This window comes from Mytilus galloprovincialis, chromosome 4, assembly GCF_965363235.1.
Source record: "Mytilus galloprovincialis chromosome 4, xbMytGall1.hap1.1, whole genome shotgun sequence".
Lineage (NCBI taxonomy): Eukaryota > Metazoa > Mollusca > Bivalvia > Mytilida > Mytilidae > Mytilus > Mytilus galloprovincialis.
In genome coordinates, this window is record NC_134841.1 from 42166307 (window position 1) to 42184112 (window position 17806).

At 33.7% G+C, this 17806-nt stretch overlaps 2 protein-coding genes across 3 annotated transcripts in view; one reads left to right on the top strand and one right to left on the bottom strand.

Annotated features, from left to right (window-relative positions):
* LOC143072180 (adipokinetic hormone/corazonin-related peptide receptor variant I-like) overlaps positions 1-17806 on the bottom strand; it is a 239472-nt gene that overhangs the window by 162035 nt on the left and 59631 nt on the right. The window lies entirely within an intron of this gene.
* LOC143072179 (uncharacterized) lies at positions 12971-15012 on the top strand. The gene has a single exon (XM_076246998.1). The coding sequence runs from the start codon at positions 13027-13029 to the stop codon at positions 14731-14733; it is 1707 nt and encodes a 568-aa protein (XP_076103113.1). The 5' UTR covers positions 12971-13026; the 3' UTR covers positions 14734-15012.

The window sequence follows — 17806 nt, forward strand, 5'->3', positions numbered from 1 at the left end:
AAAATGAAAAAGAAGCATGATATTATAATGAATCTCCTGGCGATAACCTTCACCTTCTTTATTGCGTGACTAGATATCTTTGTAAAAGTATACAAGACCTCTACATAGCATTTGGGTATGTGTTGTTCCGTTTCAATTACGCACGACACGTTTGCCTAACCTTGAAAATCATCAAAAAATTAATTTCGTTAAAACTCAAAGATTGAGCTTTGATAAGCACCAAATATCTATCAGCATCCAATCCTAAACAGTGCAACCATGCAACCCGTCTGGAACAAACTATACATCTCTTGGTGGAAAAGTTATTTTATTTAATACTTGGCATTATCATAACAATCTACTTATACATGTATATATCTATAAACTGAAAAAGTCAAAGTGTTTAACCAACATGCTTGTACCGAAGTAACTGGACTCTGGATGGATGACACTCTTGTGACTGAAGGTTGACAGACATTGTAACTAATCTAGTGGAAATCATCGAACCTATGTTCATTATAAAGTGAGCATGACTTACTGGAATGCGAACAAAGTCAATGTTCCATGATGTAATTTATTTCCTAGTTTATATGGAAGATTCTAATACCCTTATCCATATATTTGTCATGATAATATGTGTTATGCTGTTTTGTATTACATGAATGTTAAATGTGTCTGCGTGTTCGAAGTCTGTTTACATTGATAGATAACTTTTCAAGACTTGCTGACAATTGAGTACAATACCGTTTCTGTATTTACTGAAATTTAAATCGCTGAATATATAGATTTCCGGAATGTTATGAAGACGATGATTTAATTGTTGTTTATACATTTTTCTTTTGACAAAGATGTTATCTGCATTTCTGCCTTCCTTTCTGTCTACGAACTTGCCTATGAAAGATAATTATTATGTCTATGAAAGTGTATACTTGAATAATTGTTGTTATGATCATTTTCGGTCATGTCGTCGTTTTTTTTAATATCCATTTATATTTTATAATTTTTAATGTTAAAACCTTTATTTAGTTTTCTTATGAAATGAATATTGTGTCGTAAGGAAATGATTTAATGTACTATTTACTAAGAGTAATACTTTGCAAACTTGACCTTTAAATATGCTTGTGTTGTTTACCGGTGAATATTTATCAGTCTGGCTTTTTAAGTCTATACGTTGGACGCCTGTTGCAGTTTCTAATGCCTCTTTAATAGCTCATCGTTGAAGACCTACCAGTGCCACCTACATATAGTGCTTGTTCGATTTCTAATTCTACAGTACATCATTTAATTGTTTTGTTTTTATTTTGTTTCTTCTCGCATACTAAAATCCACTTCTCATTTTCATATTTAAGGTCAAATTACGCATAATCATACATTTCAAAATATTGGCGGTTAAAAGCATATAATGTTCTTTTGGCAAACAATAATTTTAGTATCATACAAAACTTGAGAAGATATGGTTGGTACACATGGTACATGTGTTACAGATCTTTATATGCAGATACATGAATGTCAATTTCGATATTAAGTAAAAAATTGGGGAATTATAACTCTGTGCATATTTCCGATATACCTTATAAATGAACTGGATGTATAGTGCATGATGTATACATACAATACATTGCTTAGAAAACTACAAAAACTAAATGTATGAACTATTTTTTCATTTCTTTTCCATGTAAATAAACTCATCATGTATACCAGGATTCAAATTTTATATTTACGCCAGACGCGCGTTTCGTCTACAAAAGACTCATCAGTGACGCTCGAATAAAAAAATGTTTAAAAGGCGAAATAAAGTACGAAGTTGAAGAGCATTGAGGACCAAAAATTCCTAAAAGTATTGCCAAATACATCTAAGGTTAATCTATTCCTGAGGTAGGAAAGCCTTATTTTTTTCTAAAGTAAACGTTTTGTTAGCAGGTAATTTATAATTATGAACATATCAATGGTAACTCAAGTCAACACAGAAGAGCTGACTACTGGGTTGGTGATACCCTCGGGGAAATGAATCTCAACCAGCAGTGGCATCGACCCAGTGGTTGCAAATAAACTCATCATAGATACCAGGATTAAAATTTTATATTTACGCAAGACGCTCGTAAACCACTATAATCGAAGTGCTTGAGTCTTTGTTCACGATTTTTGCATTCTATCCAAATGATGTAATAACTGCTAATAAAATTGTTTAGATTGATTATTCATTTAATTAAAATTGTTTTCGTCGTTTGTATAGAGCTGTTGCAATACGTGCATAGAATAAGGTTTTATACCTTATGCTTATGTAATTTCTTCGTTTATTACATGTATCATGCATGAGCAGACTTTTCGATTCGTTAAACAACTTAAAGTGATTGAAAAAAAACTATATATTCCGGGACTAGTCAATAAAAAAACTACGACAAAATGCAATGAATTTCTATACACACGTACGTAAATGAGATACACGGTACCAAGCTAAAAAAAACACATTATAAGTATTAATTTCTTCTTGAAAAAAAAACAACTTGATTTATTAATAAGGCCAAAACGTAATGTGTTGTGGTTAATCTTATGGATTTAACAAATCACATATGTGAGGTCACATGCGAATAAAAATTCATACAAAATAAAATAAATTAAAAAAAATATCGACTGTAAATTTACAATTGAACCTTGGTATACTCGATTATATGCAGATACATGGGCCCAAGTATAGCATACGTTAAAGTAAAAGTCAAGCTTAATAGTCCGGCCGATCGGTGAAAAAATTGCTCAAATAATGAGGAAAGCACCAATTTTTGCATGATGGTACATTTTTGTGTACTGAGCAATATTAGCTATGGACCCATCCTCAAAATTCAATATGGCGGCCTATTTCAAGATGGCTGCCGTACGTTCTAAAATATTTTCCTGTATTGCACAAACCACAGTGGATTTGGTGCTGGGTGCACAAAAATCAACATATTTGAATGACTTGGTGTACTTAGCAAGATTTTGTTTTGTTCTATTTTTGAAATACAAAATGGCGGCTATTTTCAAAATGGCCGCCTTGAAAAATAAGCAAATATTCATTATTGAGAATTGACCTGAATATAAGCATTTTATTGATGTATAGTGTCATTTGGTATCTGTCCTAGTTCTGTCCTTTCTGATTTTGCCTTGCTTGTCATTTCATACACAAAGTAGTAGCTTTCATAAAAAGCTGCAGTAGTAGCTTTCATTAAAAGCTGCACTATTTGTTGTCTTGGGTCACACATAAAAGCTGTAATTTGGGATTTATCTGCCTTAAGATATTATTCAGTGCCTATCTTATCTCTTGGTCGCAATATTTTGCAATTTGAGACATTAAACTGAATTGAGAATCAGTTAAACACATATCAGTGAAATGGCAGGAATTGAGGACAACAAGGACAAGAACATTGAAATGACAGAAACTAAATCACTTGGGGATATTGAGAAACCTACAGCTGAAGACGCTTTAACAGAGGACAGCTCAGAAATGACTATTAAACAATTGTACCAAGAATATTTAACAGATAGAAAATCAAATGCTAAAAGAACAGTTGATATTTACCGCAATATAAAACAGAGCGAAGCGCGAATATATAAAATATGTGTTGGTCTCATTACGTTTCAAGCTGAACAGAAAGTGGCAATGAATATCAATAACAAACAGGTGAAAGCAATATCTCAGCAACTTCAGCAGTCTGAAGACAGGATAGACCACAAGGCTAGTAATAATTGCTTGGCGGAATTGATGGTCAGACCAATAAGATATTCAATGTTGTGGTGAGACGAAAGGACAAGCTGACAACAACTGAGGAAGGAGACACAGTTCTATTTCAAAGTGCATTTGAACAACAGGGTACCTTTCAACAATTGGCATCTGTTGTGAATGAATCAGTGGACAATCGAAATAAAGAAGTTAATATTTTACTGCAATGGACACATCATCTAAGCCAAAATTTGACCTTAGCCAGTACAACGCAAGTTTACCAAAAGTACACATCAAAATCCATGCCGTGGGTCTTTCCACAATTGTAGTTCGTATGAACCATAAACCGTGCCAACTCTGTTGAAGGTGTCTTCGCCTTAAGTCAAAAGTCCTATGTCAGGGCCCTTGGCCCTGCATGAGACAGTTCAAATTATTCAACAACAATCTCCATTTAAGAACATACTATAAACCTCTAGTGCTAATTAAGGATACCAGCAAAAGGCGTATGTGTCTTCTTACGCACACTAACCATCTACTATGAGTCAATAATATTTGGTTTAGATCAGCACACCATTACAGAAACAATTAGCTGCAAATGAATTCTATCAAGTTTCTCCAATGTTGAATGCAGTGCCTACTTACGGTATCATCCCCGTCGAGTCAATGGCAAATCCCACATTTATCACTCCAATTATGACAACCTCGTCCGCTTCTGGAGCTCTAATATGCTTCCCATAACATCAAGTTGGCTCTATTGACCGATCCAGGAAAGGGCAGAGGAAAGAAAAAGAGTGTGACAACACCTCTTCTTCAGACTCTTCACTGGAGAGAGAATATACCATGTGGCAAGAAAATCTTTGAGCAAGGGACCGGAGCCGAAGCCCACAGCTGCCACAAATTTAAAAACTCAATTGAAGAGGATCCATTTCTTGGGAGGCGCTCATTTACCAATTTGAACGAACTGCCGGTAGATGACAATGGGAAATCAGGAAAAATGTGTGTAGGCCCCAGATTGCCAGGCCAATGTTGGCTTTGAGTACGCTCGCATGGTAAACACAGATGATGATTCCAAGGCCTTAAAAAGCATTCATTTGGAGCAGCGCTTCAGCAAGGAAGACGATCAAACCAGATTGCAACCAAAACATTCCGTCGAGGATGTAAAGACAAAGAATCTTCAAGGCATGTAATAGAGAGGAACCTAGAAACATTCAACAAGGCGTTAAAACACGTAAAAACCTCAAAATCAAACCAGATGGCGATATATGGATAAAAAAGTGCCAATTATGACCATCGACCACCGTTAAAGAAAATATGAACAGTCCTTTGGATTATGAGGTGCATAACCTCACACTGGATTGGCCGATCAATATAATCTCGGTTCTTCTGATAAAAAAATCATGGAAGATCACCAGTTCAATGGAAGATCACCTGATCAATATAAACGTGGAAGATCTATTGAGCAATACAATGGCGGTAAATCGGCAGATAGAAGTACATCCAAGCTTAATGCCTATCGATCAGTAACACCCCCACTAAGCTAGAGATCATATAGTCCCTAAAGACAACGGTTAGCATCTCCACGGACAAACTCCAGAAATCCCGAATATTTCAAACAACGGTCACCTTCACCAGGATACGGAGCAAATGAAAGTGTAACCTCAACAATGGAGCAAAGGGTCGGGCCAGTAGGACAACTCAGATTCCAAAGTTTATTGGCAATGAAACATCATCTTATCACACAATCGAACAGAGGCCCACTGCCTCGTCCAATATTGTCATCAGACGAACCATTTGAAAGAGCTTAGTAGTACGAGGTACTACACATGACCAGAATGTGAGCATGATTGTGGACACTGCTGCAATGATAACATTAGTAAATGAGAAATTAATTCCGGTAGAAAATTGAGATTTGGAGAACGTAACGCTATGTGGTGAGGTTAACAGCTTGTTATTGAGAAGATTATAAGGAACGACTCTCGACATTAATAGAGTAAACATACAATGGGATGTGTGCAAAGAGCCATTAACAGACGATGTTATACTTAGGCTAGTTATTTTGGACACACTGATCGCAGTGATAAACCTGAGTAGTCCCACAATTACCATTAACAATAAAGAGATAAATGCGTCATTTGTTAATAATGGAAACGAGATTTTAACTCAGCTAGTTTGCATAAAACGAACCATCACAGTTCCACCAAATTCAAACATGACTGTTACCATTAAGACTGATAAAAGTGCTGACCAGAAGTGCATTTTAGGACCATGCTCGCTGAAATGTTGCAAATTGGTTACGTACGTAGTTGGAAAAGGAAACAGTTGCCCTTTAACCATTTTAAATGATAGCAATCGTCTAATCCGTCGGAAGAAAGGTACACCTATTGATTACATAGAATAATTTGACGATGTAGTGGGTACGGCAGATGCAAACGCGATCAGTGACGTAAGACGTGGCATTGAAGAGACACGAGACAAGGTGCCCTCGGCACTACCTCAAAGTTCAGATGAGTTACCTACTATTCCATCACATTTATCCGACCTATATTAACGTCAATCGACTCGTTTCAACCTATTTCATTCCAACCATTAAAACTGAAAGCGTTTAAAGAACAATTACAATAACATGTAACATTATGATATTGATTAACATTTTGAATTTCACTATTTGTTTTTGTATATGCAGCTATATTTGCAACTTATGTGTTATAGAAATACCCAAATTATTTGTTTTATACTTTTGAATTAATTGATAACAAATTCAAGAACATGAAGTCCATTTTTAAAGAATCATTACTTTTTCCGAAATTATATAGAATACTTTTAGGACAATCTTGAATTTTATACCGTTTTTCCGCCATCTTGAAAATTGCAGCCATATTGGATTTTTCAGAGTGGGTCCATAGCTGAAATCAAAGGATATATAACCAAGAACTACTATGCAAAGTTTCATGCTTTCCTCATCAAGTGAGCAATTCTGCTCTATATCTGCACCAATCGGCCGGACTATAATTCTTTCGCTGGTATTTAATATTCATACGCTATACAAGTTTTATGAAATTTTTATTTTTATTTTTTTTTTGTCATTTTGTGTTCTATACATGATCACGAACGTCAAAATCTACAATGGGCCATTCCAGTTAAATTTTGACAGTTGGGGATTGATGGGGAGATTATTTTTTTATACGTATCAGATGATAAAAGAGGGACGAAAGATACCAAAGGGACAGTCAAACTCATAAATCTAAAACAAACTGACAACGCCATGGCTAAAAATGAAAAAGACAAACAAACAACAGCACACACGACACAACATAGAAAACTAAAGAATAAACAACACGAACCCCACCAAAAAACTAGGGGTGATCTCAGGTGCTCCGGAAGGGTAAGCAGATCCTGCTCCACATGCGGCACCCGTCGTGTTGCTTATGTGATAACAAATCCGGTAAATAGTCTAATTCGGTAGGCCACATTCAGGAAAGGGAAGGGGATTGTAGTTACGACGTAAGGAACATATCCGATATCATTTGTGATACGGTTATTCCATAACGGTTAACAAACTCGTGATGGCGTCCGTAAAATTTACGAAGGGATGATTTCAACTTCACCATTTGGAACTCTTGCTTTAATAGCTTCCTTGTGAGCAGCAACCCTCTATCAAGAAAATCATGATAGGAAATGCAAGCACGGGAATATCGTATCAATTGGGAGATATATACCCCGTATGCAGGTGCTGCTGGAATGTTGCTACTTAGACTACCTATCATATCTAATGATTTAAAAGACCTATCAGATGTATAGTTTCCTTAGATGTAATTACTTTTACCTTGAAAACATTACTGCTGCAAGACCCTTCGAAATTTGTTGCATATAATTGTACGTGTCAGATGAAAAAACAAATTACACCCCTAAGATGTATAAATTTTACACCCCTCCTAATATATAATTGCTTAGAAAACTTGAGAAACTAAATGTATTAACTATACTTGATCCTTTCGTTGGTATGTAAATATTTTGCATCCATGTACAAGTGCCATTGTGCACGAACTTTTACGTAAGATTCACATCTAATTTCATAAAGTGTGGCTAATAAATTGTTAAAATTGATAATTTTAATAATTATGTCAAATTTTATTATCATTGAATGATGTACATATCACTACAGGGAGATAACTCTATAAAATTCTGGTGAACATTTTTTACAATCACATGCTATTGTAAGGGACATATTCAGCTTCTCAATGACCAACGTCAGTGATTGTCAGACTGCTTTACATCTAATGAAGTTTTTTACAATAAAGTGTGTGATTAAAGTTTTATGAAAATGAAACTATCATAATTAAATTGAGTGAAGGTGTATGGTATCACCTCAATGAACAAACTATGCAATTCGTTGAAAAGCCCATGGTGAACAGAACCACCTATTTCAAATCTTGTTACTTGATCTTGGTACTGAAAGAATGTGCATGGATTTAATCTACTTTCAACGAGATCATGCCACTTTATCATTAACCATTATACTCGTAACAGCTATCACACATCAGCGTTATAACTAGCAGCGTTTAAATAGCTTTCACTGAGCAGCGTACTAAACAACTTTCATACAGCAGTGTGCTAAACAGTTTATACAGCAGCGTAATAAACAGCTTTTATACAGCAGCGTTTAAAACAGTTTATATAGCAGTGTTAAAAAAAACTTCAAAACAGCAGCGTATTAAATAGTTTATATAGCAGCGTAATAAACAGCTTTTATACAGCAGCGTTTTAAACAGTTTATATAGCAATGTAATAAAAAGCTTTCAAACAGCAGCGTATTAAATAGTTTATATAGCAGTGTATTAAACAGGTTTCATACAGCAGCGTATTAAACAGTTTATATAGCAGTATAATAAAAAGCTTTCATACAGCAGTGTGCTAAACAGTTTCAACAGCAGCGCAATAAACAGTTTTCATACAGCATCGTATTGAACAGTTTATATAGCACTGTAATAAAAAGCTTTCGAAGAGCAGCGTATTAAATAGTTTATATAGCAGTGTAATAAACAGTTTTCATGCAGCAGCGTATAAAACAGTTTATATAGCAGTGTAATAAACAGCTTTCATACAGCAGCGTATTAAACAGTTTATATAGCAATGTAATAAAAAGCTTTCATGCAGCAGCATAATAAACAATGTATACAGCAGCGTTATAAAAAGCTTTCATATAGCAGCGTATTAAACAGTTGATATAGCAGTGTAAAAAAAGCTTTCATACTGCAGCGTGATAAACAGTTTATACAGCAGTGTGATAAACAGCTTTCATAAAGCAGCGTAATAAACAGCTTTCATATAGCAGCGTAATAAGCAGTGCAATTCACAGTTTAAACAGCAGCTTAATAAACAGCTTTTATACAGCAGTGTAATAAACAGATTTCATATAGCAGCGTAATAAACAGTTTATATAGCAGTGTTATAAAAAGGTTTCAAACAGCGGTGTGATGAACAGTTCAAAAAGCAGCGTAATAAATAGCTTTCATACAACAGCGTCTTAAACAGTTTATATAGCAGTGTAATAAACAGCTTTCATAAAGCAGCGTATTAAACAGTTTATATAGCAGTGTAATAAACAATTTATACAGCAGCGTAATAAACAGCTTTCATACAGCAGCGTATTAAACAGTGTATATAGTAGTGTAATAAAAAGCTTTCAGACAGCAGCGTAATAAACAGCTTTCATGCAGCAGTGTAATAAAAAGCTTTCGGACAGCAGCGTAATAAACAGCTTTCATGCAGCAGTGTAATAAAAAGCTTTCAGACAGCAGCGTAATAAACAGCTTTCATGCAGCAGTGTAATAAAAAGCTTTCAGACAGCAGCGTAATAAACAGTTTATACAGCAGTGTAATAAACAACTTTCAAATAGCAGCGTAATATACAGTCAATACAGCAGCGTAATAAATAACTTTCACATAGCAGCGTAATAAATTGTGTTAGACACGATGCCCATAGAGTGATTGACAGATAAATTAACTATCTATAAATGACGTGCATAGCAAATACAGTTGGGATTTTAATTAACACATTTTACTTTTTTGTTGGTTCATTCTGGCAACACAGCGTGCTTTCTCTTATTATATCACACAGAAACTGAACATGCACTGCTTTTCTTAAAACTAAAATTAATAGAATATTAGTTTCAAAATGCAAAAGTTGTAAATATCAAAAATCGTTAATGTGTTCCTTCTGTTTTCCCACGTACGCACCACAGATACAACGTCTTAAAAATGAATGAATGGAAGTATTAGTTATACAAGAAAAAGGTTTACTTAGAATATAGTTTGTGTTCTAGAAATATTATAAGCTCCTTATGATTAAACTAGTTACATTTAGATTCAGGATGACAGCTGTCATTTATAGTTAATATTGCTAGTTTTAGAGTTATTATTGCTATATAACCTAGTTTATTCTCAACTGTGTAAATGACATTTAAACGAATACAACTGACTGCACAAATTCAAGGTTTATTGGATATTAAAACAATAGATATCTACAAGTCAAACAAGGTAATGAGAAAGGGCATCGAAATAAGATTGTCAGAAAAAAAAGTAACCTACGACTTTATTTATTATAGTTTTCTCACTAAAATAGACTACATATAACTGTGAGATTTCAAATACATAGTTAAAAGCAATAATTCTGTTACCTTGCAATTTCCTTGGCAAACGTGAGCCAAATGCATATGATTACAGGTATGGTGCATTCTCTCTCAGCAGATATTATTCCGTGTAATGAAAGCAATTTTTTTCGTATATATGCAGCTATAATTTTTGTTCCTTAATTTAATAAATTTTACCAAGTTTCTCTGTTTTTGGTTATTAACTTGAAACTATGTTCAGAGAAATTATGTCGATAGCCAGAGCTAACCGTTATGTTGAAAATTTGTTCAAAGTAAAATCTACGAATAAGTTAACTTATAACGTCAAACGATTCTTTAAACAGTTATTGCCTAGCTTAAAAAGATTGTTTATATGAAATTTTTTAGTTTTTTCATAAATTTGATGTATACATTTAAACCTTATAGCAATCATTTTATCTAAATAAGACCCCTTTAAGGATTTATTGTCCTTGTTTCACATTTTCTGGTCATTTAATGGATAGCTTAGTTAAATGTTTAAACTGCATAAGTGATATTTACTGTTTAGGTGTTATTGCCTCATAAATGTTGAATTTTCCTGTTTTTGATTTAAGTTTCAGCTGTTAATTAAAAGCCGATAGGAGTTAGGTTATTACAAAAACTATTAGCAACACACAGAGTACACTGTAACGCAGGTGAGCCATCCAATCAGAGATGGATCCCATTTTTCATTGAAATTAGATTTGCAGTTTGCAGATCTGAACGACATCTACTTTCTGTTTTCTAAATCTTTGAATCACGAGCGAGTGGGTGTATGCTTCGCACGACAACACATGTACTCTTGTTGAATAAAAAATTGTCTTACAATCATTTTTGTACGACTTTGCCCCCCCCCCCCGCAGAGCTATAGAAAAACAGTACATTAACGGGTGTTACACGGACTCTGATTAGACGATACACGGACTCTTTTTAGTTGTTACACGGACACTTTATATGAATAGAATCACTCGTGTATGATAAGTGAGTTCATGGGCACTTTAACTTTCAATTAGATTTGAACTTTTTGGTTCACCGACTTTCCTGTCTTTTTATTGAACAAAATATTTACGTTAGCATCAATATCTTTTTTTCAAACATTTCCAGTTAAATACTGTTCATATCAGTACACTAAGGGATTAGACATTTAACTTCAAAAAGGGGAGGGGTATGGTTTTCTCCTAAAATAGATATTTTGATCCCAAATTGTATGAGAAAAAAATTATTATGGTCAAGCACATGACAAATTAATGTTTTGCATGATTCCTGATTTTCCGAATACCGTTAATAGTGCTAATTTAAACAAAAACATTTGGGAGATGGCGTTGAAAAGAAAATAGTTAATATACTAAAAAAAGAACATACCCCCCCCCCTTTTATGAAGCAAAATATTCGGTCAATAAATAAATATCAAATCTATATCAAAAGATAAAGTCCATATAAGCAGTAAATCTAGAAGAAAACCATTCAACTTATGTCATCAATTTTGGGCGGTAAGCTGCGATTGGATCATATATTAACACGTGTTTAATCCCGATCAACACTTGCAAATCTAGAGACGAGCATGAATTAAAAAAAATCAAAGTATATGCCTGAATATATATAATATTATATATAAGTAGGAAATTCATTCTTTTGGTACATTTATATTGTTTTCAAATTTATATCAGTGGCGGATCCAGGTCCAAATCAAAGACAAAACAGGGGGGGGGGGGGGGGGGGGGGGGGGGGGGGGGGCGGGCAAACTTTATGTCCCCATTTAAATGCATTGATCTTCCAAAAAAAGGTTGTTCCAACCCCTGAGACTTCACCACTGGATATTAAATTCATGCATTTTGCAACAAACGCGCGATTTTTACGATTTTTTTTATGGAGGGATGGAATGGCACATCCTACATTTTTTCATAAAAAAATGAAGATTACAGCCTCTTTATTTTAAAATGAATTAGACCTCCTCCCTCTCCGCTTTCCGTTTCATTCATAAAAATCAAACGTTATCTTACTTACCACTAAAATATTTCTGTAATACATTACCGTTTTACGAAGTTGCATTTTAAAATTCTTAAACATTCATCTTTTACTTGAAATGGTTCTCTTTTTTTATCCAATTATTAGATTCCTGAATTTTTTTTTCTTGAAAAATAATCTAGGTTGAAGGTAAATGAAAAAAAGATGTGTATAAACTTTATACTATGATAACTTACATTTACTGCTTTATGGCTATCTGAGTTTCTCAAATGTTTAGTCTTGCTAAAAGTATTATTACTTTCTTGAAACGTCGTACAAGTCAGATAAAAAAACAAAAGTAACAAAAGAGACAGGCCGGTTACAACCAGCCGAATAGTTTTTCTGCACTTGTAGTCAGGTCAAGGTCCTCGGCTATCGCTTCGGACCTTGACCTGACTACTCGTGCAGAAAAACTATCCGGCAACGGTTGTTACCTGCCTGTTTCTTTGTTACCTTTGTATTTTATCTAATACTTAATTTTCTAAGGCACTTTATTTTAGTTGCTTTTAAACCCACTTGACAACTTTTTATAAATATACACCTTTGTTACAGGTTTAAATGCAGTTCAAATTATCAAATGACACAAAGAATATGTTATATAATATTTAAAATACAAGACAGTTCGTCTTCAGTCAACTGTAAAACTGATAACACTATCTTTTTACACAAGGAAATATTTGAGACCGCCATTTTGATAATAAAATGGCATTTTCTAAGTCACTACCAAAAGGACAGATTCCAGTAGGATGTCAGCTGTGCGAGAGTGGGAATAAGATAGAGTGGAAATGTACGGATTGTAACCTGTTGATGTGCGATCGGTGTAAAGAAAAGGTTCATCTAAGAATTGCAAACGACCATAACATTGTTAACATCAAGGAGATGAGAGAACATGAAGACACATGGGACAGTTTCGTCTTCAGTGACTTTAAATGCCAAGATCATCCTAACAAATTCTGCAGTCTTTTTTGTAGAACCTGCAATAAAGTTATCTGTTTGAAATGTGTTGTCAAGGTCCATAATGGACATAACTTTGTAGATGAAGAGGAATTTGCTGATAAAAAAGAGAAGTTAAAAGATGGACAGAAGAAAATTTTGATGGATTTAAGCAAATTGAGCTCAGAAAAAGAGACGAGAAATTCGCATGAAGATAATGAAGATCATAAACATAAAAACCTAAGGCAGAACATTTTAGACCAGGAGAAAAAACTACACAGTGCAGTTGGTCAATATGCGGATAATCTTGTACAAGACGTTGAACGTCACTGCAGAATAATGAAACAGGACGAAGATACCAAAATTGATAAAAAGATTAAGAAAATACATGCGAAAAACGAGGCTTTGGAAAGTATCATCACAACCAGAGATTTTAAACAGTTCTTTGAGGAATTTGATGAACTGAGTGTTTCATTAAATGAAGATATGTCTCAAAATTCCATTTATTCTTTTCCAAATTTTGTTCCTGGGAAATTTACACTGCTTAACTTTGGAACACTAGAAGAGAGTAGAAGATTTAGAAAACACCATTCTATAGCCGAATTAAAGGTTACAAATCAATGGACCACAGAGTTGAAGGATGTTCATTTCATTGTTGAATGCAATGATAGCACTCTATGGATAGCTGACTTTACAAATTACGTAATGCAACATGTTAAACTTGAAAAAGACAAAGTAAAGATATTATCAGTCTTCGACAATCCAATTTTTGGCATTGTTGACATATCTGATAACATTCTGGTGTCAACAGGACTTGAATCAAACTTGAAATTGATCAATGGAAAAACACATAAAGTAACTGACTCTGTTTATGATATATCACCATTCATACCAGGTGATGTCTTTGTCAATAAGGACCAGAAAGTCTTTGTAACAGGCACATTTCCATGGTCAGCATCCCCACCAACAGGAAGAGTATTGTCATGTATTGTCACTGTGATGGATCAAACAGGAAAACATTTAATTCAATATGAGAAGGATAGCAACAACAAACCTTTATTCACATATCCTTTCAGAGTGGCTAGCACCAGAAATGGAAATGTATTTGTAGTGGATTCCTTGGATAAAGACTTTAGAGGAAGAGTTGTTGTGATGGATCCGGCTGGAAATGTTAAAGGGATTTATACTGGTCACCCTGAAATCAATACTGAACACAAGCCTTTCACGCCAAGTGATTTATTTGCAACGCCATCGGATTACATTTTGGTTGTAGATTGGAAAATTCATGTCGTCCATATTCTAAACAATGAGGGCGAATTCGTTTCATACTACTGTTTGAATGACATTGGAATTCGATATCCAACGAATCTTGCTCTATCCACATCTGGAAGACTTTATATAGGAGCTGGTTTGGGTGAGAAAAGTCAACACAATTTCAGAGCCAAAATTTATGAGGTTGAATATTCAGGAATCTAGTGGGTAGATATCAACATTATTGTGAACATTTTAAAGTTATATCTAACAAGACTAAGAGATAATTAAAACATTTTCTAGAAAAATATTTAAAAAAGAAAATGGATGTTATAAACAAAAATGTATATACTTTTTGCAAAAACACACATGTATATTGTTTTTTAAAGTGTTAACAGTTATGAATTAATAACTGACATCCATTTATTTTGATAACATTTGTAATATAATGCAGGAAATCCACTTGAAATAAAACAAATCGAGTATAAATTGGTTATTAATTATAGAATTTGATTTGTATTAAATCAGTTGAAAATATAAATGTGAAAAATAGAAGAATGTGTCAGCACTAAGTCTTTATTTTTCAATGAAAAACTGATGCTGAAATACCACCTTAAAAAGAAAACGGATACAACGAAATAAGCAACATTAGCAATACCAAACATTAACCAACAAATCACATATCACACATGTGAATTTCCAACTATGATCTGATATTTACGGTACGAGATGTGCAAAAGCACTAATTGTCTTATCTTAAAAAAAAAGAATTGTATCTATAATACATGTTACTCACAGTTGTTTAAAATGAATCAAACATAATTGTATGTTGTAACATTTTGCTGTTACTTAGTGACATATGTTTGTCATTCATGGTTGCACTATTGGAGTATCATCCTGTTCTATGAGCAAATATGTGTCTTTATCCAGATTTAAGAAAATAAATGGTCAATAATCTGGTTGTATAATAAGTAGGTACATCCTAGGGAGTAATAGGTTCAAAACCACAGTAATTATCTCCCAGCACAAACCCAAGGGGGTATTTTAATCGTCTCCATCCGTCCATACATCAATAATTCGTGACCGTTTGACATATAGTTTTCATATTTGTAGTATTATAATTGAGTTTGTAGTCATATTTTCTTTTTCCGACGTAGTCGGTATAGTTTCGGTTTGTGCCCTTTGAACTTAAGGACGCTTAACTATGGAAACAGAATACGCATGCTCGAAAATCCTTTCTGTGATTGGACAAAATGCTGTCATGGTGGGTGATTTGGTTGTGTTTAAAAAAAAAACGCCTCGTTAAGTATGTCGTGATGGAAAGTAAGTGAAAAACTATAAATATTTGAACTAAATCTTACAAAGATTCATATTTTTATTAAAATAATTGTTTCTCCAATAGTTCTATGCATCCGTGACAGCTATTTATTCGGGACAATTATATAATTTTTAATGTAAACTTTGTTGTACGAACGTACATGACTTTTAGAACGCACCTACGCATGTGAGATTTCCGCGGGTTTTTGGGGAATGTAAACAGAAAGATACGAGAACCGAGAATACTGAACAGTTACACAAACAGAGAAAAAGTTATTTAAATGGTATCTTTGTGCTTCTGAAGGTTATCGAAATGATAGTTTTAAATATATACTCAAATTTAAATACGTCGGATATCTTTTTTAAAGATAGTTCGTGTTAACTTTGTTATAACGTCAGTTTTATTTGACAATTTTTATGGGAGTATTAATGGACTTTTTTATTTGTCATTATTTAGCTCTACTAGATCGAGGACCAAATGAGCTATTCTCATCACTCTGCATCCGTTGTAGTCGTCGTCCGTTTGTTAACAATGAAGATATTGCCTGAAACTACTAGTACTTGACAAAGTTTAACCAAACTTGGCACAAATCATAATTGGTATATCTAGTTTGAAAGAGTCTTCCAATCAACATGTCCAACATTGCTAAAAATAAAACGTGGTAAAGTGTAAGTGTTGTCTTTTATCATGAAAACAGCCATGGATCGAGAAAATCTGACAAGAACAGAAGCGTTTAAACATTGAGATCTGTTAAAACACATCTGATCTTAGTCTTTCAGAAGCGTTTTTTTTATGAGTTTTTGCCTTCAAATCATAAGTTTTGCTATCTTTTCCCAGTTTCGCCTATTATCAAGAAACTGCAATAGATAACCAGAAACTATATAAAGCAAAAATTATCACCAAGACAAGATTTGCATATAATTCTTTTAGTCAAAATCAGCACTCGACTCGAGCTCCTTATTGGAGTGATTTTCCCTTAATGATGATTTTGTTGCGGTGTCCTCTGAATATTTAGCATTAGTTGAATAGAAGACATTTTGGTAACTAATACAATTAGCGTGTGGGGTGTTGTCTGATAAATGGTTTGTCTAACATCCACAATACGTACCCATCTCCATTTGATATATTTACTCTGTTTTGTGCATCAATATGTTTTAATGTAAAGATTTGAGGTAAACAATGATCCTTTCTGTATGCTTTAATTCGTAATATATCACGTAATGCACTGTATAAACTTCATTAAAATGCTAAGAAAAGATGTAACAAAATTTCAAAATGATTAAGCAAATCATATTTCAAATCTAATCGAGTAAAATGAACAATCTATCTTAAGCGTATGATTTATACAAAAGTCATTCGCTGTGAAAGAGGATTATAGTACTAATTCATAAAAAACAATTTCAAACTTCAGGGAGATATTTATATCTTCTAGTAATCATTCTTCTCAAAGGACAGATTAAGAAACAGATTACAAGACGAATTGTTAATCTTGATTTTAATTAAGTCGGACCCATCGTTTATGTTTCTATATTTAAGAAAATGTATTGAGCATTTGATTACCATGACAAAGGGATTTAAATACAACATGTTGATTAAAATATTTTAAGAAAAATTCGCACGCAAGAAAAATGAAACAAGTTTGATATTGCTCATCAAATATAAAAAAAGAAGATGTGGTATGATTGACAATGAGACAACTCTCCAAAAGAGACCAAATGACACAGAAATTAACAACTATAGGTCACCGTAAGGCTTTTAACAATGAGCAAATCCCATACCGCATAGTCAGCTATAAATGACCCCTAAATGACAAATGTAAAACAGAAGGCTCACATGCAAAACAGCTGATCTTAGAAAATTAAAAAAAAAAAAAAAAAAAATTGCTAATTAGAATTTTTTCATATTCATATCATGTATGTACCAGTGTGAAATTGTGATTTTATCGAGAGAAAATATGAGTCCAAAAAAAAATTCTTAAAA